At 40.0% G+C, this 22,867-nt stretch overlaps 1 protein-coding gene across 1 annotated transcript in view; it reads right to left on the bottom strand.

Annotated features, from left to right (window-relative positions):
• LOC139288612 (membrane-associated guanylate kinase, WW and PDZ domain-containing protein 1-like) overlaps positions 1–22,867 on the bottom strand; it is an 89,003-nt gene that overhangs the window by 55,160 nt on the left and 10,976 nt on the right. Inside the window, exon 2 of the mRNA XM_070909941.1 lies at positions 2,745–2,861. Within this exon, the coding sequence (XP_070766042.1) occupies positions 2,745–2,861 (117 nt within the window). The remainder of the gene's footprint in view (positions 1–2,744; positions 2,862–22,867) is intronic.

Below are 22,867 nucleotides of genomic sequence, written 5' to 3'. Positions count from 1 at the left end.
TATTAGTAAAAAAATATACTTAAAGTATCAAAATATAATACAGAGTTATCCCTGTCAGTGTTATATTATTATATTATCGGAATATATTATTCTGCTCTAACATCTAAACAGCATTTTAATGTTGTAGCTGGTCCAGCTGGAGCTTCAAACACTGTTGGGTGGTTTGATCAATAACAATGAATCATATTTTCAAAGATGATCATATGTTTTGTATCTAACATCTCAGTCTGTAAAGGAACTATAGCTGTCAAATAAATGTGGAAATGCTCAGGTAAAGTACAAGTACCTCAACATTGTACTTTGATGTTTGATACAGTACAGACATTTATGTTCCCTTCATGACGGATTGTAATAGCCTTGGCGATCCCCTTACTTTTCTTGTAGCGCCATCATCAGGTCAGAATTTGTTCAATACTTTCAATATTTATGACCAAATACTTGCAAAACTAATAACATGCCCATCGGCCTCAGCTGTAGGTTGTAAGCATGTTAGCGTGCAAGCATTTAGCTCAAAGCACCGCTCGATACAGCCTCACAGAGCAGCTAGCATTGCTGGAGACTCTTGAGTCTTGGTAACGGTGAAACAGCTGCAGTATTGTTGAGTTTTGTTAATAACGAAGAGCTAATGTAGCTCTATGAAAGGTTTTTCTGCACATTTGGACATTTGTCAGTACATTCTTGTCTAAATTATTACAGTGGGGAACACACTTCATCACAGCTCTAACAAAGCAGAGTGAAGAATAGCAGATCTGAGAACAATGAGGCTCTTTTCTGTTGAGATGACCAGAAAGAACACTATAATAATAAACATTTGAATGAAAACGACTCCATGAGCTACACATTGTTCCTCCTGTCTATAATCTCACATCTAACTCACAGAAAGGTAAACTTAACTTTAGCTTACTGCCGATGACCTTGTTCATTAGAAGCAAACTGAAGCCTTCACATTTCCAGTCCACTGTAATAAAACTTACACATATTAGTGCAGTTATAAAGGTTATCCTCTAAATTTAGAGGAAGTAGCACATGTGTAATGGCTCACCGATTTTGCTGTTACTGTTAAAGATGCTCGGAGGGTTTCACAGAATCTCCTGACAGCAATGTCTGAATCAGCATGTCTTATGTGGTTCCCAACCTTTTTTGGCTTCTGACCCCTTAAAATGAAGCATGGTCTACTTGTGATCCCTCATCACAAGTTATGGTTGTGGATATAAGTGTGGTAAGATTGTAAGCAGAATTTTGGATTTGTCTCATGTGAGGGACTTTTAGAAGCATGACAATGTGAATGTATCAGGTATTTCACTTATTTTACTTATTTATAGAGATTTAAGACCTGAAAGCATCCAGTATTTTACTAATCTTAAGACTTTTAGAGGCCTGGAAAGGTGAAAATATCCAGTATTTTACTCATCTTAAGGATTTTAGAAGCCTATAGAGGTAGTATCCAGTATGCAACTTTTAGTATGTACATTTTATGGGCTTTCATGGGCATTAAGACGTTAATGTGTCCAATATTTCGCCAGAAAGAAAGCAAACACTTGTGAGAAGTAAGAAAAAAAATGTAATCCCCTTAGTCATCTGGTGACTAGTCAGACTGCCTTCTCAAATGCCTCACGACATATTTAGCATTTTTATTTTGTTTATGTTCAATTTAAATATCTGTCGCAGAGGACAGACAGCGTTTCCACCGTCCTGTGATCTTTGCGAGAGCCCAACATGTTCATCACATAATCAGGCAGGAATCTATTTTCAATATATCAGAACATCATAATCCCAGGCAGGGCACCGGGGGAGGCTCAGAGAGGCGGATTTACCGGTCACATGGCTCAGCGCAAGAGAAGGACAGACAGCCAGATATAGAGAGGCAGAGAGTGGAAAAGCAAAGTAAGAGAGAGAGAGAGACCACATTAATCTAGTCTAGAAGCTTTATTAGGGAGCACTGCAATGCAAACAGTCCATAGAAGCAGGAGGAAGTGGTGTTTGATGAGAATGATGATCCCTTTCTTGGCTGATTAAATCATGTCTATGCATATGCGTGATAAAACAATTCCTCACAGGGGAAACACACACACACACAAACACACACACACACACTCTCTCTCTAATCACATCTATAATAGATCCACTGTGCCATTTTGTTGAAACACTTTAAGCCTCATGACCTTCGTGGTCATCGCAACTCAAGCAAAACATTTTTTGAACACAAACATGAAATGAGTACAGTAGGAAAATGAACTGAGTAGAGCTGGACTGTGTCAACCAACCGCAGATCCAACTGTTTGTTACGTAACCGAGTCCAGCTGTGGAGTCTGGCACGGCGCTGGGCGTTTGGCTTGAGCCACACTTTTTGTATAATTCACAGCTATGTGAGACAGCTGCACAAATGGTGCTCTGGCGCAGTCAAACTATGAGTGGCTTTAATGGACAGTAATGTGTAACAAAAACTACAGTTGGTGTTTAGAGAATGCATGTCTGTTATTCATTTCATTTGTTAGAAGCAGAGCTGGTGAGGATTTTACATGATGAAAGGGAATTCAAGTGTAAAAGAATAATTTATGGGTGAGTGAGAGGGAAGAATGAGATTAATAGGAGAAGAAACAAATGAGAAAGAAGCCAAAAGAAAGTGGGTCATTAGGGTAAAGATGAAGAAATGATGTTAAAGACTGGTTAAAGACGCCATTCTTCAGCCAGATGCCCTGGTTTAAGCATCCACCGTCACATTATTATCTAATATTTTTACTCACAAGGCACTGCATGGCGATACAGATTGGCTCGGATGGTCTTCTGCAGCTCGTGGTCGGGGGACGACTTCTGAAACCTCAAGCTCAGGTAGTGCTTCAGGTCCTTGTTGAGCTTGTGACCTGGAAACAGCAGACGGACAAAAACAGCTCAAGTAAACAAACCTCAACGTCAAAAAAAACAGCTTGTCTCTTCGCTGTTTACATGCTGTCATTTGGCCAGAAGTAAGGTCATGAAAGGCTGTGACATTTCCACAGTTGAAATGCTCCTTGATACCAAAAGAGCACAAGACCGGCCTTGTTTAACTTTCTAAGTCAATTTGAAAAAACTGAGGTCCTCCAGTAAGTAAATTAATTTGTTCATTTATTCATTCTTTACATGCAAATATAATGTAGTTAAAGAATGCAATCAAATTTAAACATATCTTCATCTCTTTCAGGTAAATTTGATGCAACAAGATTAAGAGCGGCTCTGTGAAGCTGTACTTATACACAGCAGTGCTTTGAGCTAAATGCTAACATCAGCATGCTAACACGCTCGCTGTGACATTGCAAACATGCTGATGTTTAGCAATGTTTACCATGTTCACCTTCTTAATTCAGTTTGTTAGCATGTTAACATTTGCTAATTAGCAATAAACACAAAGTACAACCGAGGCTGATGGGAATATCATTACTCCTGCAGATTGTTTGTATCAGACAAAGTGAAAGTTGGACCTGATGATGGCTCTAGAAGGAAATTGAAGGGTTTCATGAAGCTATTAGAATTCATCCTGTGGGGGACATGAACATCTGTACCAAATCACAATCCATCCAAAAGTTGTTGAGAAATTTTACTCAAAACAACAAATGTGAACCTTATGGTGGTGCCAGAGATTTATCAGTCATCATCTTGGTGGACCAACCGACAGACTGAGTGACGTGGCTTAAAATTCAGCACAATGTGATGCTCAACCTACTGGTTTTCATTTATTCTCTATTTCATTAGATGGAAATGGGGCAAAAAGCAAAGAAATAAATCACATCCACAGTCAGAGCTGAGTAGAACAGGGAAAGAAACACAGTACGTAACAGGATGGTTAATTTAGAGAGAAACGTAAAGATTGAGGCGGGTTTGGGTAATAGATTAAAAGTGTTTCTGATTGGCTGTAATTCCCAGGCTTACTCAGCATTCATCCAATCAGAGGTGCTGATGCTGCTGGCTGAGTTTGAACAGGGCCCCGGCGCTCACAATGGGGCCAGATGGTCAGAGCTCGCTCTCACGCCAGGGTCTCATTTAGGACCATTTAATGATCTCCAGATATATCATCCATGTCTGGGAGAGCTGGCAAGCAGTTCTTGGGGGAGGTGCCGTGGCCTCCTGTCGGCCTCCTATCACAGCGGAAGAGTTTCTCCTGGCTCTGTGCTTTGAGATGGCAGGGTCGGTGTGCTGACTGAGTTCACTTTGGAACTAATGGGAATTATAACATGATCTAAGCTTTAGCTTCTGTAATTTGACGTATGTCAGTGTGAAAATGAATACATAGAAAGGGGAAAGTTATACATTTTTCAGATGTGATTGGATCACTCAAAACTGGGTGTGGCTTTGCAAATACAGAGTGATTTGGAGCTATTGAAGACTGTTAAGCCTCTACCAACATCTCCCTTAATAGCGTTGTTGAATCAGGAGGAGGAGGACAAGGGAGAAATTAATAATTTAGACCTCAAACACATTCTTTCAAAATGTAAACAATGTTTTACCAGCTGCTACATAAACCTGCTACTATTATGTTGCTTTGCTAACTATTACGACTTACAAGCTCACTGCAAGTGCTGGAAAGGAAAACAGAGGGACTTTAATTTAAAAATGCATTACAACATACATGTAACATATACCAAGAGATAACTGAGCAATTAACACAGGGACACAGAAAAATGTATTCTTGTAACTTCGTCTTTGAGAAACATTTCTACACTTTTTCTTGTTGTAAATTTTTGTTCCCTGTGATACTTACCCATCAGAGGTTTTATTCAACAAATGGTTTAAAGGAATAGTTTGACATTTTGGGAAATATGTTAATTCATTTTCTTGCAGAGAGTTAGATGATACCATTGATAAGATTGAGCCTACTCTCATGTTTGGATGTTAAATTATTAGCTTAGCTCAGCATAAAGACCGGAAACGTCCAACAGTGATGAAATCCATCTACCAGCACCTCTAAAACTCACTCATTAATACATCATGTCTTGTTTGTTTAATCCATACAAAAACCTACGTGTAAAACAACAATTTCACTTCAGTAAGTGACCAGGCAAGTTTCCAGTCTCTATGCTAAGCTAAGCTAACTAGCTGCTGGTTTCAGCTTCATATTTACTGTACAGACATAAAAGTGGTATCAATTATCTCATCTATCTCTTGGCAAGACAGCAAAGTAGCGTATTTCCCCAAAATGTCAAACTATTCCTTTAAGGTCAGAGTTGGGGCTGTGGTTGAGGTTTGGGAGTGAAAGCTCTACTAAACGAGGCAGGAAGTGCTTGCAGCCTGAAAGGAAGTGCTGCTGAGAGACTGGGGACAAGGACAGACAAATCAGAAGCATCAGTGTAGCAGCTGAGAAAGTGAAAACGGTCTTAAAGCAAGACGACAGAGTATCTGTCATCTGCCCTGAGGAGTGGCCCTGTGGTGACATCATCATCTGTCAGCCCTTCACATCCACCCCCCCCCCCCCCCCCCCATGGACATTACTATAAATACTGAAGCATGTAACACTGATAATGTGAAGCACCGGGTCCCAAAACACAACAACACACAGGCATCTAATACTGCAATGACGATGAATAGATATTAAATCTAAACCAAACCAGCCGCGAATACATTTGTCAAAACGAAGACTGCAAGACTACAATTCAAAAACAATCCTCATGATACATTTGTCACACAGAAATTTGAAGCACGTTGACAATAATAATAATTTAAGCAGAAACACAGCTAAGCTAATTTTATCATAGCCATGATTCTGACTCTGGTACGGAGCTTTTTCTACCCAGAAGTGGAGACACTGGTTGGTAGTCTACTTTGCTGTATTTTTCCGTTCCTCTACACACACACACACACACACACACACACACACACACACACATATATGCACACAGCCCACTGTGTAATTCAGTGCAAGCAAAGCACAGTCAGGTAATTGTTACCTAGCAACCAGCCAGTGCTGACGGCCATCATTACGGTCCCTGCTAGGCAAGCAGCAGTCAGATTGTAAAAGGAAAAACAGATACAACAGCAACACATACACACACACGCATACACACATACACATTTAACATGTACCAGCATTCTTTCAAGCGGTGCATCCTCTGCTGCTCATGTCTGTGGTGATTTGATTTATATAAACAGCACCTCATCAAAAACAAAATATGTTACACATACATTAGTGTTTGCATTCACTGTCATGTCAGTTTTGCTGGCTCAGATGCTTTTCCCCGAGATAAGGACCGCTGTCAGTAACAACCCCCCTCTTGTGGGTACGTACAGCTACCAGAGGGCGGGCCACCCAGGTGTCACGCTCTATCAATGAGAGAGTCATCAAATATTCAATATTTATGAGGATTAAAGCCGTGTGGATCAGAGATTACAATCACACCACTGTGGCGTGTGTGTGTGTACAGTTCGTTTACTTAGTTTCTCCCTGGATTTTTAATCACAAATGCTGTTTCACTAAATAAATAACCGGATGCTATGGTGCTGTAGATGTTGCATTCTGCGTGTCAAATAAATAAAACCATACTTATATCTAGCTGCTTGACGAAATAAGTTCGCAGCGAATTCATGATTTATTGTGATACATTTCAGCTGTGTCTGTGTTTGATACATTTTCAGTTGAGTGTGCTCAAAGTGTGCTACACATTTTTATTTTCAATTTATTTTAACGTTCAGCTTAACAAAAGTATGTCATGTTATTTGAGACTTTGGCATAAAACAACTTCTTGACCCATTTAGAGTGGTTTCCCAGCAGCGTGTAACAAAGAAAAACAAAAACAACCAGATGTGGTGAGAAAACAGGAGATATTATCACAACTCCACAACCACAGCACTGCAGTGTTGGGTTTTGTTTAATTCGCCATGTATTGAAAGGAGATTGTTGTATTGTACACAATAAGATACTGTTGTTGTTACAGGGAATGTGCTGGACATTCTCATACGCTGTGCCCGCTAATCCACAGCTGTGTTTCTCCTAAATATAGTCTGAACTGTGCTGATATTTTTATAAAATGAGCTTATATTAAGGGATTAAACATTTTGTTACAGCTACAGATTTGATTTGAATACAATAGAGACTGCCTGTACGAAAATGTGTTAATGTTAGAACAAGAGTAAATGCTCCGAGAGCTCTTTTATAGCACACATCAATATAGTCAATATCAGTGTATTAATGCTGATGTGTCTTTGTATTAAATAGTCTACACAGCCATTTATATTAAAACAACTTCTCACTGTTCATACAGAGTGTGACCTGTAGTCACAATGGCAATAATACAGACAAAAATAAGAAATGAGCAAGTGTCTTTTGATTTAAGAAAAAACAACATATTTACACCAGTAAAAACCATCATAGTGTAGAAAAAAGACTAGAAGTGTACAGCCACGTTAGCGGCACTGTGAGGCTGTAAGTGAGCTAAATGCTAACTTCAGCATGCTAACATACTCACAATGACAATGCTAATAAATTGATGCTAAGCAGGTACAATGTTTACCATGTTCACCCTCTTAGTTAAAGCGTATCAGCATGCTAACATTAGCTAATTAGCACAAAACACAAAGTAGGGTTAGTGTGTGTACAGGTGAGCAATTTCCTAGTTTTGCAGGTGTTCAGTCATGAAGCAAATCATTGGACAAATTAAAACCTTGACCTGATGATGGCGCTAGATAAGATGAAAAGCTAAGGGATCATTAAAGTCATTAGTTGATATATTTCAGTCTAGATCAAAAAGTGGTGGACTGACTGATAGACTGACTATCCACAGAGCCACAAGATGGCTTAAAATTAGTTGAAACGACAAATCGATTAGTCAATTCAAAGTACTTCTTAAAGCAAAAATGCCACAAATTTAGTGTTTCCAGCATCTAAAATATGAATAATTGCTGGGATAGTAAACTGATGTCTTCTGGTTTTGGACTGTAGGTCAGGCAAAACAAGTAATTTAAATAAGTCATCTTGGGCTCTGGCAAACTGCAATGGATGTTTTTCATGATATTTTGACATTTTATGGACCAAAAGATGAATCAATCCAGAAAATAAACGTTACTTGCAGCCCTAATGTTATTCTGCCTGTCTCTAGATGATAAGGTGGATGATTTGAGAGCTTGAGGATATTCTTGATAACAACAATGAAATCATTCCATCAGGGAAAATCTAAGACACCAGAGACATTAGCACGTTGAGAGATGTTTCCAGGGAGCTGAGATGTTTGTGGAGCCGGCTGGTAAAAGACTGTGTGTGACAGAGATCGGTGCTTTTCAACCCTGGATGAGGCAGAAGAGACGTGTCAGAATGTGAGGCCCCTGTCCTCTTACAGATAGACAGACAGAGAGAGAGAGAGAGAGAGAGAGAGAGAGAGAGAGAGAGAGAGATGGGTTTAACCCAAATAAGAGTGGATTATACACATCCTCCATGCCTCCAGTCAGCATTACATAACCTTAAATCTAGTTATGCATCCCTGTCTCATTTTTGGGCTGAGGGAAGGGTGGATGTGTGTGTGTTGTCAAACATCTGAGGAGATAGTGATTCACACATTCTCTCAAATATATTTCTGTGAACATGAAAACACAGATATACACACACAAAATGAATTTGTGTTCAAAAGATACGATCTTAACTGGAGAAGTTGTCTTAAGAAGCTCCTTTTAAAAGGTTTGGATGTTTTTTTTTATCTCGTGCTGCATGGTAGAAAAGAAGTGACACTTGGAGAGAATTCAACAAAAACGAAAACATACCGGCCAGATAGCACAAGAACACAAACATAAGGTTGTGGCTGCTTAAAACATCAGCAGAAGACTGCCAAGCAGCTGCAGCCTATAGTACCACATAACAGCTGCCATCACTACAAGTCACTGCTACTACCTGTCAATCATGCCAGGTGGTTACCATTTCAAAATCAGAGTGCTGGACATCCACACAGCAGTTGAGGTTTGGATGCTTTTGATTATTTTTTGTACAACTAGGCAAATCAAGTCAACAGCTTATAGGGAATAAACATTAGAGAAAGCGTCCATGTGTGTGTTTTTCTTGTTTCTTGTGTGTGTGTGAAGCTCTGTTCAGCTGCTGATTGGGATTCATCTCCCGTCCACCAGCTCAACACTGCCCTCTGTGTCTCCGAGACTCACCACTGAAAGTCTGCTTCACACAGACCCGTTACCACAGCAACCCAGAGCCGACCGGTGAATGAGATGAGCGGTCATTATGGGCTGCTGCCCCCCAGTGGTGGCTCTCAATTATATGAGGTTGAAAAAAAAAAAAACAGACCGTACAGATGTGACTTCAAAGATGTGATTCTTGATCCCTTGTGGTTGCAGTTGGAGTTAATTCAAGATTCAAAATAGCCTGAAATACCATCTACTAACTGTGAGGAGGACTCTTTTCCACCATCACACCACCAAGCAGTGGTGGGAAGAAACTAAGTACATTTGCTAAAGTACTGTATGTAAATACAGTTTTGAGGTACTTAACTGAGTATTTGCATTTTATGTAGCTTTATACTTTTACTTTGCTGCATTTCAGAGGGAAATATTGCACCTTTTACTCCACTACATTTTCCTCACAGGTGGAGGTACGTCGCTATAGATTAAACTATCCAACAGCATATAAAGTACAAAAAAATTAGCTCCAAATCCATCACTTGTAACATTAAAATGAATCAATAATAATATTTAAATAAGTGGATACACATATATTACAACACTTAGGAAGGACCAGTACTCTTACTTTTGATACTTTAAGTACATTTTGTTGATTGTACTTTTATACTTTTACTTGTAACAGAGTATTTTTATAGTGGTATTCCTAGTATGTAGTATGTAGTATGTCTTCCACCACTACCACCAAGGTGTTTGTAATGCTCCGAAAAGTATCAAACACACATGTGGGCAGTCAACATCAATTGAATGGAACTAACAAATACGTTATGTGTTCAGTAAAATATCAACACACTTGTTTTCTTTCAGGATACAGACCACACATGGATATATATACTGGCCACAGCAGGAAAAATCCCTAAATTATAGCTGCTCTCTGGGAGAATGCTACACAGCTAAGACTCTGCAATTGGTAAGTGACTAATTACTGCAAGCAAAATACATATTACAAGATAGGATGAGCATGGAAACATTGAGAATGGAAACATTCTCAAACAATCTCTTTTTTACCCCTATTTACCCTAAAACAGATTCCAAACAAACACAAACATCACCAAAGAGAAATCAACTTTGTAACTCCACCCAGCTTCTGGGGTGAGCTGGTGCAAGAGAGGAGAGAAAAAAACCCATAAAGATGCCAGCCAAGAGTCTGTATGCATCGTCTAGCCAGTGCAAGTGTGGTTGACACATGTTGAGAAGAGCTCTGCTCTTGTGTGTCAGGCTTGTCTTTGTGTGTTTCTCTCTCCCCTGGAAGTTGCCGCTGGCACAGATTAGGTGTTAAATGACAGGCAGGTTAGGGTTAGGGTGCCCTTACTTTGGGTAGAGGAGAACAGACAATCCTGCAGTAATTTGAAGACACAGACACACACACACACACACACACACTGGTCTACCTAATGAAACACCACCTGTAGTGATGACAGAGAGGATTACAGTGCAAGACAAGGCACCCTCCCAGGCTCGGCCCACACCAGAGGGTGTTGGGCTAAGGTGACCCTGTCTAGGTGTTTGACCTTGAAACAGCCGGGTGCACCGCCCATCACAGAATTCATGCAACTGGTATGACATGCTTTAAAGGAATAGTTCGACATTTTGGGAAACAGGCTTGCCGAGAGTTAGATGAGGAGATCAATACCACTCTCGTATCTGTCTGTTAAATATGTAGCCAGCAGCCGGTTAACTTAGCTTAGCATCAAGACTGGAAACAGGTGGAAACAGTTAGCTTGCTACGGACACCATACGTTTGTTGTTACACACTTTGTACAAACTAGCTGTTTCCTTCCAGTCTTTATGCTGAACTAAGCTAATGGCTATTTATTTGGTGCACAAATATATATGTTATATTTTTAATTTGTACAAAAACCAAAGTTTAAAAACCACAATCTGGTTTTATAGGGTTTATGTGCTGAACTATTTCCCCAGTTTTTATACAGATTAAACAAAGATGTAACCTGTTAGTTAGTGAGCTTCGGTGGTGCTGGTAGGCAGATTTTGTCACCTTCAGACAGAGCAAGGTTTGCAGTTTCCTCCTGTTTCCACTCGTTATGCTGAGCTAAGCTAACTGGCAACTGGCTCCAGCTTAATATATAGAGTACAGACGTGTGTGTGATATCAATCTTTTTTTCTAACTCTCAACAAGAAAGCGCAGACATGTATATTCCAAAATGTCAAACTTAGGGGTAGCAGAGAATACATAGAAAGATCTCAGAAGCAGTGGTCAGATGGGGATTTCACAAGCCTGTCTGTTATCACATTTTGATTAAGAAGGCTCCGCTCTGTCTGCGTCCTACTGTCTGGTGTGGCGCTGTGGCACAAGAGGAGCAACAAACTAAACACAATTACAGACACAAAAATCACACACTGATTGTCGATTACAGTTTTATTTCTATTAAGCCATCTTCTAAATCTTTAAATTGCTGTCTTTGTCATCCTCTCATACAGCTCCAAAGCCATCTCAGGCCAATAACCCAGAGCTCAAACCGAGCACAAAGAGACGGCATTTCCTCCAGAGGACAAATAATATTGTATTTCCTCTGGCCGATTCCAAATAATGGCCACAGAGTAGGAACTGGAAATGCTGGTTCTTAAACAGTAAATTCCATTGTTTCAGGGGCTTCCTGTGGGTCTCAGGACATCCCGTCAGTCAACACTGCACTCTCCAGTTACAGATGAGAGCATTTAACTCTACATTATCCAGCAAAATAAGGAGGGGCTGTCTGAGAGAGGTGAAGATTGGGGGGGGGGGGCGCAACAGACAAAACTAATCAAGCACTCCTTCTCTCAGTGATGGGTTTCACTCAGCTCTCTTGGTGTGATAATGTAGCTGCAGTCTCCAGCTATTACACGGCCATTATCCTGGCTGAGAGGCCATGACAGCTGATACAGAAGACATGATAATAATGATATTAAACATGGGACACACTTGTTTTGTTCTCATGTCAACTAAACACACTCACTTCTTCTCTAACACACATATACATTCGCTCACTCACAAATATAAAAGCAGCGTGTTTAGCTTCTTTTCACTACTTACAGCCACCGTCTTATAGCCGCCTTCCATGAGCCCTGCAATCAGCGTGGCAGGGGTGGAGAGGAAAAAACAACAATCACACAGAGGTCCCGTCATAAAGCTCTGGACCGGTCCTCTGCCTTCTCCTTCTATATTTACTTCCATAACCAGCCACACCCAGAGCTGCTTTCATGTTATTCCCAGTCCAAAGCCGTGATCAGTGGGGCCGGGGAGCATGGAGAAACCAGACCGGAGGCCTGAATCATCATATTCAGCAAAAGTGTTTTCCTCCTCTGTATTTCTTAACATCAATCGACTTAATGTCAGTGCATCATTTTATCAACAGCAGTGCAAATTGCATCTCCTATACATTACTGCTGACCATATCCCAAAGTGAATAACAGCTTTTTAGATTGGTGAATGCCTTTATCTGGTTACCAAGCAACAAATGGTATCAGTTAATGTCAGTGTGGTTGGAAAATCAGCTTACAGAGATTCAAAATTAAATTAAGATACTTAAAGAGTAGTTTAACAGCAGCTGGAAATATTGTTTATGCTGATTACCAGAGGTTAAACCTCTCACCTTGTTGCAGTGATGTCGAAGTGTCTAGTCTCCAGGGCGTCTCAGCGCGCCGTGACATCACTGTTGGGTGTGGTTACACTTTTGACCACATCTCTGTCCACAAGGTGCAACGTACAAATATTTTATTTTATTTTATTTGGGTTTTGGTTCTCCCATTATAACTATTTTTTATATCAAAGTTAAGTTATAGTTTCCTGGTGATACATTTGAAAACACATGCTGCTTAGAAAGGTCATCCAGGTGCTTATGGGAAGCTCCAAAATTCAAAACTTGAGAGTTTCCAATGTCACAATACACTTACAGCATTTACATTTACTTATTGTTTTGTCTTCTGGACATTGTTTTGGGACATAACATAGCTCTTGAATGCCATGTTGTTGTCATATGCGACACAAGAAAAGAAAATCTAACATATAACAACACTAATCATAAACGTGTATTAATACGCTGAAAATTAGTTAAAATTAGCTATTTTGATAATCAATTCATCGTTTAAGTTATTTTCTTCTGCAAAAATGGCAGAAATTCTCTTTAATATGTATATTTGCTGTTCTTTCTTAGTCTTCTACAATATTAAACTACAAAATATCTTTGGTTTTGGACTGTTAGTCAGACAAAACAAGCAGTTTGAATATGTCAACTTAGGCTCCGGGAAATTGTGATGATTCTTTTATTTTATCTTTTATAAGCTTAATCAAGAAAATAATCAACAACAACAAGAGTGCACCAGGTTGTTTCCTTCAAACACTGGTTTTGAACGGAGCCTCTGGTTTTGACTATCAGAAGAAGAAGAAATGTATGGATGGTTTATGTGAGGAGGCAGGCGGGCCAGTTCTGACCCAGTTCTCCAGTGCTGTGCTGCTGAGTCAGAGTCAGCAGTGCATGATGGGAGTACTGGTATGATGGAAGAGTCACAGACAAAGACACACACACACACACACACAGGCGAGCAGAGGCGGTATGTTCCGCTCCAGTGCGCTGCATCTGTTCATTGCTAAATATAACCAGAGGAACCCGGGCCTACCGCTCCCTCTGCTCTGTGTTAATAGCTGAGCAGGCCAAAGGATGGAGGAAGAAAAAGAAGGAGGCAGGGAGGAGAAAGAAAGGTTGGTACGATTGTAAAGACTAAAAGAACGTAAGAAAGTAAAAGCTTAAGGGAGAGGGGTTGAGAGGAGGGTCAATCTCGAGGCAACATCCCAGATAAACTGAGATAAATTCTGCCTGCGCCCAAAAATATTTTAACGCAGACTAAACATGGACAGCTATTCCAGTCAAATACTGGAATACCAAACTCAACATACTCCAGATGGCAGGATCTCTATTCTTACCCCCTGAGTTCATTTTTGAAGTAAAAGGAAAACACACACCGTCACACACAAAGGGCCCCTCTGTGATTAAAGTCCCCTCTTTCACAAGAGCCGATGACCACGGGCAATGAGACGGAGATGAGATACACGTCTTCATCTTCCCTCCCCCTGCCCGCCTGCCTCGGCTGCAACAGCAGACTGGACCACATCACACACCACAGGGACGAGTGTGTCATCACCAGCCGGCTGATATGATGAAACTCACAATAAAACACAAGACGAGAAATTACCACATTAGACTTGAATTATAGTTTATATGCATTTGGATGAAGGAGTGGAAAAGGAGATGCCTTTCCTTCGGGTGTAATAACCACTAATTTGTACCTTGAAGGGTTGTAATTGAAGGGGCCGCTTGTGCAGGTGATGTGGCACGCAAACAAACCAGTGGGGTTGACTTGAAGACGGGACATCCAGTGACCTATATACTGTATCTCTGCTGTGTTAAACCTAATATTAATTAACATATATGGAACACCCACTTTTACAAGAATAGCCAAGCTAACCGAGGGGCTATCCATCAGATGTACAGAGCTGTGTGCAGGGAGATAGCTGACAGACAAGAGGCCCCACAGGGAGATTCATTAAATTAATCTGTCATGTGAATTTCCTCAGTTATGGATGCTGCTACCAGAATTTTGTGCTGAGAGGAAGCACTATTTCAGAAATGCCAACTGGGCATGTTTGTTAGAGGATTTAGCTAATATGCTAAAAAAAAAAAAAAAAACAGAAAGTGAGGCAACGTTGCTAAGAATTACATTTTTTTTTAAAGTGGAGGTTCAATAAACCTGCTTTCAAACAGACGGGAAATGCGAGGATGATTCACTTACAGTGGGGCACACGTCTCAGTCTCTATCAAAACTGTCTGAGAGCAGAGATAACACGCAGCAGACTGACAGCTGGGGATCAACAGCGGAGATAAGATTAAAGAGAGGCCTTGGATCTCAGCAGCCGGCCTTGTTGTTATGATGCTGCAAACCTTCATAGGTGCGTATCAGTCCTGCCTCTTCAAACCTAATCATCCCTAGCAACATGTAGCAGCACTTCACAATACACAAGTTCTGTTTCTTAGCTTTTTAAAGGAAACAGGAAGATAGACAAAGAAAGAGAAAAGGCAAAACAGAAACCATGAAAGTGACATTGAGACATCATTAAGTTTCAAGTGAAAGGAAACAGTTTTGATCAAACCCGTGAAGAACACTGTAGAAGTCGACCAATCAATCAAACAGTAAATCTAACAGCATGTGAATAGTAAAAACTGATGTTCTGTTGTGCTACTTCCCAAACCCAGGGTGCCATGCACAGGCTTCTGGCTTTCGGTGATGCAACAAGATTGATTTGTCGGTTAAATCTAGCAAGTATCCCCACGGGCGACGATATGACAGATGGCCCAGAGAACAGAAGAGTCTATCCTTTTTTTTGTGCACACAGAAACACGCGAGATAACGATGGATCTGTAACCAACCAGAGGCACAATGATGAAGATAAGATGCGGAAAGATTATGACATTTTGTTCATTGTACCTTTAAAAAGGCATCTCAAGAGACACAAACCATGTCAAGAGTCTAAGATCACCTCATTGTGCTCAGTGAACAGACTAAACCTAAGTATTCATTAAACCACCGACATGACCCATCTCTGCCTAAAACTGCTGCAAATTAAAAGGTGAATATGTGTCCGTGTGTGCTGTTTGTCTGCGGTCACACACTGTGCCTCCTTCATCAACCACTCTCCGTCTAACCATTGAATATCTGACCTTCAGACTGGAGGAAAACACAGATTCTCCTTCACAGCTGGGTATCCCCGGACACAGAGATGATTGGGAGACATTTGAGATGGAAGTATGAAAGGAGATAACCAACAAGTGATAGAGACAGAGTGACAAAAAAAGGTTAAAAAAAAGCAGTGATTCTGAAAGATGGAAAGGCATTGGAAGAGGTTCCTGGATGCTTCCAAAACAGAGAATAGTTTAGTGTCACTATCATAAGAATCATTTAAAGTAGAGCTGAAATGACTAATAGATCTGTCGATCGGCAGAAAATTAATCAGCAACAATTTTTAAATGTCTTACAGCATTATTAAAGCAGCTTCTCTGTTGTGAATATTTGCTGCTTTCATACTTGATCTGTCTCAAACAAGCTATTTGCTGGTTTAGAGCTGAAACAATTAGTCAATTAGTCGAGTAGTTGATCGACAGAAAATGAATCCAAAATAATTGTTTCAGTTCTTTTCTGATTTCAGCTTCTCAGATATGAGGATTTGCTGCTTTTGTTTGTCATTTATGATAGTAAACTGAATATCTTTCAGTTTTGGAGCAATGGTCAGATAAAACAAGGAAGAGCACCTCGGGTTCTCGTCTCAGTAAAAGACACCTCTCAACCTATTTCTACCTGTTCGTCATTATTCATGAAATGAGTCTCAAATAATAATGCTCATAATCAGTTATTCATGAGCTCTTTCTGACACCACTAAACAGAAATAAACACATACGTTTTCAGTGAAGTACAGTATGACCTCCTGTCTTTAATCAAAATTTGATTTCCCCATGTGGTTCCAAGTTAACAGCTCTTGGTTTGTGTGTAAAAAGGGTTAGATTGCAAACACGAACCGAACCAGAACGATGCATCTTTTATTTTCTTGGTCTGCACCAAATGAACCAAACTACAGGTGTGAAAAGTGACCTTAGTCTTCTATGATAGTAATTTTTTATATCTTTTGGTTTTGGACGAGAAACATATCAAGAAGAGATAAATCAGTAATGAAAATAATCTTTAGTTGCAGCCTTAATTTAAGGTTGACAGAGAGAAAAGAGGAAGAAAGACAGACGAATATCTGGAGTATTTTGATCAAAGTTTTAAGCTCCCCACTGTTATCTCTCCACCTCCAGCTTTAAACAGTTTCCACTTCTGCGCTCAGACATAATCTTACATAATGGGATCCTGTGACACAAGCTGTACCTTTGAAACATAAAAAAAAAAGACTGGGAACCATTGATGTTGACTGTTTGATGACTGAGAAGATGGACACAAAATGCAGTTTAAAAATAAATACAATTGAATAAACATTTCTCCGGATCAGAGATAATTACATAATCACACTTAACATTAATATGTTGGGATCACTAAAACGAGATCGAGCACTGCTTCCCACTCAAAGCAGTTCTGCCTCTGCAGTGTTTAATTGTGGCTGCTGTGAGAGCTTTAATGAGGCGCTGATTCATTGTGTTTGAAGTGACATAATATGTCAAGTCCTTGTCCTCTTGAGCTCTCTCTTAATGAGAGCCTGTTGTCACCCACAATTAATGAAGATATATCAAGATGCAGAACACAATTATTAGGAAGATTTTTAAAGGGATATGATGGCACAACATAAACACGATTTGAGTTTTTAAAATGGAGCCAATTCCTCATTTAGTGCATCTTCTTTTGTAGCTCCCTCTCCAGCCCTTGTAGTATCATCGCTATGTTCAAGGCTATTTTCATATAAATGGAAAAACCTGATTAGTAATTCCTTCCTTCCCACGTCCTTCATACTAATGACAAGAAATCCACCAGAGCTTGAGAGGTGATGACAATGGGACTGGACAATTTCCAATGCTTACCCAGGCATTTTCAAGCCAGTGATGAGTTCAAGGTCTAAGAGGAGGAAGGATGTGTGCTAATTGTGGGCCAAACATGTTGAAGACCTTGTGCCTCTTTGAAAGCTTGTCCTGGTAAAATCATGGAAGATAGTAAACAAGAGAGGTGTAATCCACGTGGAAGATTAAGACTGGAAAGTGAGAAGGTTGGAGCAAACTCCATCTGATGATGAAGGCCATTAGAAGCAGCTGAAAGCTCCAGGAGAAATCTAATATGTGGGCGAAGATATTTGTCAAACTTAAAGGTTAAGAAAAAACCTTCAAGCTCAACATGTCTTCATGAGTTTTAAACACATTTAATAACAGTTTTAAATCTGTCTGGGAACGACTTGTATTGATTGAACAGTTAATAAATGCTTTATAACACATTGTATGGATTTACTTGTGTGTTTAATCATATATCATTCAATATATTTAAAGCTACTGTGTTATCACACATTCAATTGAACTGTTTACACTGTTTACAGATGCTTCACATGTTATTTCTGTCAGTGTATAAAAAACCTTCCATTTACCTGCTCAAGTTTGCATTAATGAAATCTAGTAACTACTCGTTCACAGTTCTTCAGATTATCTGATTTATATTCCAGTCGGATGGGGAAACTTCATTTTAAGAAGCTCGGGGTTCATTTTTGTGATATCTGCAAACCGAGAAGGAGCTTTTATCACTGAGATAACAACTGCAGCGACGCCTAGTGCATGAAAATGATACAAACTCTTTACTAGAACTGCAACATCGCAAATACAGATAGGTAACTTAACCATTTAACAGAGGAAACTGCAATTAAAGTAAAATAGCTGATGAGGCCAGTGCCTGAATTGGACCACAAAAGGTACCAGTACCCTAATTCAGCAGTTGCATGACATGATTATCGCAAAGCTATCGTTAGCAAGCTAATAGTTAGTGGGTGTAAATATGTATTAACAACTAAGCACTAGTTTGTGTGGTAAATGTGGTGATGTGTAAATCTCTACTAAGTAAACACTCGCGAGGCTAAGTTAGAAAAGCTGCTGCAACCGGCTCTTGTTGGCTACAGCATCTTGCACTTCTAGCTCGCAATGTTTTAGCCCATTTAGAAGAAATCACAAAAACATTTTAAAAGCATACTGTGTGCCTTACAGCAGTCTCATAGGATCTAAAAGCTGCTGCCAGTGACGATTATCCAGAGTAATCAGTTTTTGGAAAGAGATGTTGCTGTTGTCCAGGGTTGGAGAAAGACATCCAGGAGAGAAATATCTCAAAGCACACAGCAAATAAAACCAAAACTATCTGCAAGGCTAGATACCACTAGAGGAAAGTGAGTTTCTTTAAAACTGAAAACTTGTTTGAAGGCTCAAGGATGCTCCGAGCCTCTGACGTTAAATATTTGAGAGTTGGCTGCCAAGAAGCATTACACCCATGAGGTATGGCATCACAAATCAAAGGCAAACAGTTACCAAATACAGTTTCCTTGAACGCACCAATATGGAGGGTTTTCAGAGCGGTCCCTGGCTGCTAATGCATCAGCAGGTGATGAAAACTTCAGGATGTGAGGACTTCATAGTATGAGCTAGTGTCGCAGCTCTGCTGGAAATCGAAGTTTCCAAAATGGTTGGCAGTAAAGTGCAAACAGTTTATCATTAATAGACTAAAACATGACAAAACACGTCATCATAACATTTGCTGCAGCTTTTCTCAGTGTGTTAAATTGTCTCCCTTTATCTCACCCTAAACAAATGACTGTTCAAGTTACAGCCAAATTACAGTCCTGCCCTTTATTTAATTCTGCCTGACCTGCTCAGCACAAAGTATTTCTCTTCTCAGTGCGCTCGACTCCCCCACCACCGCACCTCACCCCCTCAGCACAGCCAGATGCTGCCAACTTCTGACGAACAGCTGCAGCCCAAGGTCACTCCCTCCCTCGGACAGACAGAAGCTTGCAAACAGTCCCAGACCGTTAACAGAACAAATGTGCACTGTATTTGTGTTGGAGGACACCATGTATATCTCTTTTAGCTGTACGGAGCAGCAGAAACAGATATTTACCTTTTATCATCTTGTCTGCTGAGCGTTTTAAAAATACGCCTCTGTCTCTGCTCTTCATTTAAAAAGCAGTTATCTGAAGACAGATTGTGGCATTTGCAGTGACGGTTTACTGACTAATCAGCCTCAGCTACCATATATAACCTCACACTGATGCTCTATATTGAGAACAGAGACAGACATAAAAGACTAAAATATTGTTTTGCTTCTGAGAGCTCAATGAGACTTGAGTCAGCTTCAGGTCAAGTTTACAAAGGCAGCATAACACGAGATAAGACAGGGAGCGAGTTGCACGAGTTAAGTGTTCAAAGTAAATTTAGCTGGCATCAGCAGCTCAAGAAAAATGTTTCCATCATTATCTCACTTTGTCAAAATAGTCTAAATTTACTATGGAAATACAGTGAATCTGAGCCGCAGCTGGAAGAAAAACAGCAAGTGAGTTGATAGGCAGAGGCATGTGTCAGATTGTGGTAGATGTGTATGTGAAAGCAGGCCAAAGGACTGAAGGAAAATATTGTTTTTTAGGAAGGCTCATGTGATATGTTTACCCACTGGTCATGACCAGAAAGTCACATATGACTCTTGTACAGCAGGACAGCACAGACGGTCTGCAAATAGAAATTAAGAAACTCTTCAGGAGGAACTTTATGGACTGTAAATTAGTCAGAGGAGAAAATTGTGACTTTTGCTGAAATGATTAGCCAATTAACCGATAAGTATATTGAATATCTTTGGGTTTTGGACTGTTGGTCAGACCAAACAAGCAATTTTACAACGTCGCTTTTACTTCCAGACATTAATCTGACAATAACACTGTCACAGTTAATCTTTTTTTGGCTCTGGGGATGGAAATGTTGGTCGGTCGGTCGGTCGGTCGGTCTGCCGCCTTAGTCCAGACTGAAATGTCTTAACAACTATGACAGGATGGATTGCCATGAAATTTAGTTCAGATATCCGTGGTCCCCAGGGGATGAAGCATAATGACTCTGGTGATCCCCTGACCTTTCCTCTAGCGTGACCATGTGGTTCACATTTGTGGCTTTTAGCAAAATGTGTCAACAACCATTGGATGGATAGCCATGAAATTTGGTGCAGTTTTTGACCAAACACCTTCAAGTGCCATTCCCATCATTCTTAGCTGTACTTTGTGGTTATAGCTGATAAGTAAATGTTAGCATACCAAACCAAGGTGGTGCCCATGGGAAACATTACTTCCTAAACACCAGCATGTTAACGTTTTCATTGTGAGCATGTTAACATGCTGACGTTAACATTTAGCTGTGCATAAGTAGCTACAGCCTGACAGATCCACTAGTAGGGCTGCAGAGTCTTAGTCTTTGACCTAATAGTTATATAAATACTTGAACAAATTAATATATTCTTTGAAAGATAAAGATGTTTTCAGGTTGCCGAAACAAATCTGGGGTCTGTCACAAAGCTGGCTTATTGAATTATCTTTTTAATGGCTGGTTTAAAATGAAATGAAATCAGTCAAATCTGGACAATCGACTGTAATAAAAAAAAGCTGTTATGGGTTTTTGCATTATATGGCTCACTCTGAAATTCTGCTCTGTGGGACAGTGTAGTTCTGCAATAATTTCCATAAAGTTTAAAATTGAACCAAAGTATATCAAGGACACACCTGGTATATTTCAACATTTTTTGGTGGAGCAATTTGACAGTGTGGTGATTTAAAACAGTGTGTAGTCACATAGTTTTATAACAGAAAAATATTAACTTTGAGAAAATAACTAAAGTGGCAGGTTAGGGGACTCATCAGCCTGTTGTGCCTGTCAACAGAGAAATGTCTTATGGGTATTATGCAGATGAGTTCCAGATGCACACGCAGCTGTTTACATGCAACACATCAATCACACTGTGTGAAGCTGCTAAACACATGGACTCTGAGGTGGCGTCGTTTTTTTATTATTATTCATTAAAGCTTTATCAATTATACTACAACAGTAACTACAATCTTTTTTTTCATTAGTTTTTGTTTAATTGTGTTTTTATTTCGAGAAGCTGCAGGGATATACACTCTATACAGAGAGACTTCCCTCAAAACACTAATCACCTCATTGTTGCGGCCTCTCTGCCACTGTGACTAACTCAAACCACCACAACCGGAACAGACGTCAAGCTTCTCGACCGTAATGAGAATATCAGATGGAGGAAGCCAGTTCCTGCAAAGCTGCTTTGATTTAGATAAGACGTCCTTCCACCTGCCACAAGACGCAGATATATGATTGGGAATGGAGGAGATAATGTGGACACACACTCTCTCATACGCACAGATGCACAGAGCTCATAGAGGCGTTTGAACCCAGGAGGCTCTTCTCCACCTGTTTGAAGTTGTCAGTCCTCTGGTGTGGTTTCACTTTTTCACCTTTTCCAGGGAAAACTCTGGGAACCAGATCATGGGAAAACTAGTCGGGTTCCTCTAAACCTCGAACATCAAAGCCGGCTCTGCTTACTGACTCTAGCTCGTGTGTTTGTGGTTGGTTTTAGGTGTAACATGGAGAAGTGGAACCTTTCTGACGAGTTTACATCTCTGTAAACCGCAACACAACTGAAGACAGATGTCGATATAACGATATGACTAAAAGCCGTGATTGAACATTATAATTTTATACTCAAAAATGCTCTATTCGGTCAGCTAATGACAACCCCGTTGTGTGGCGGAAGCTTCAAATAATGACCGAAACAACTGTCGTTCAAATGTGCTCACCAATCAGCTCCAGTTTTACAGAGAATAAAGTAAACAAAATTTTACATCCAACATGTCACGTTCACATATCACTAAACCTAGCTACGAGGGACTGGGGGGTTACTTCCTTGCAACTTCAAAATAAAAGCATCTCTGAGAGTAACTCATGAAAGAGTATATTGCCTTTTAACACTGTCCATAGTAATAGTGAACTATTATCATTAATTTCTCATACATTCTCATTTTCAACATGTCTTTTATAAATGACTAAACAACTTTAATTGCATTATTTAAATACCTTAAACCGACACAAGTCACAGGCCCTCCTCAGTCCTTTGGATCCATCATCATCAAAATACATGATTCTACCACTAGAGGTCTCCATGCATGAGATTACATCTGTATTTGAAA

Source organism: Enoplosus armatus, chromosome 8 (genome assembly GCF_043641665.1).
Source record: "Enoplosus armatus isolate fEnoArm2 chromosome 8, fEnoArm2.hap1, whole genome shotgun sequence".
NCBI classification, from domain to species: domain Eukaryota; kingdom Metazoa; phylum Chordata; class Actinopteri; order Centrarchiformes; family Enoplosidae; genus Enoplosus; species Enoplosus armatus.
This window is presented reverse-complemented; position numbering and strand designations above follow the sequence as displayed.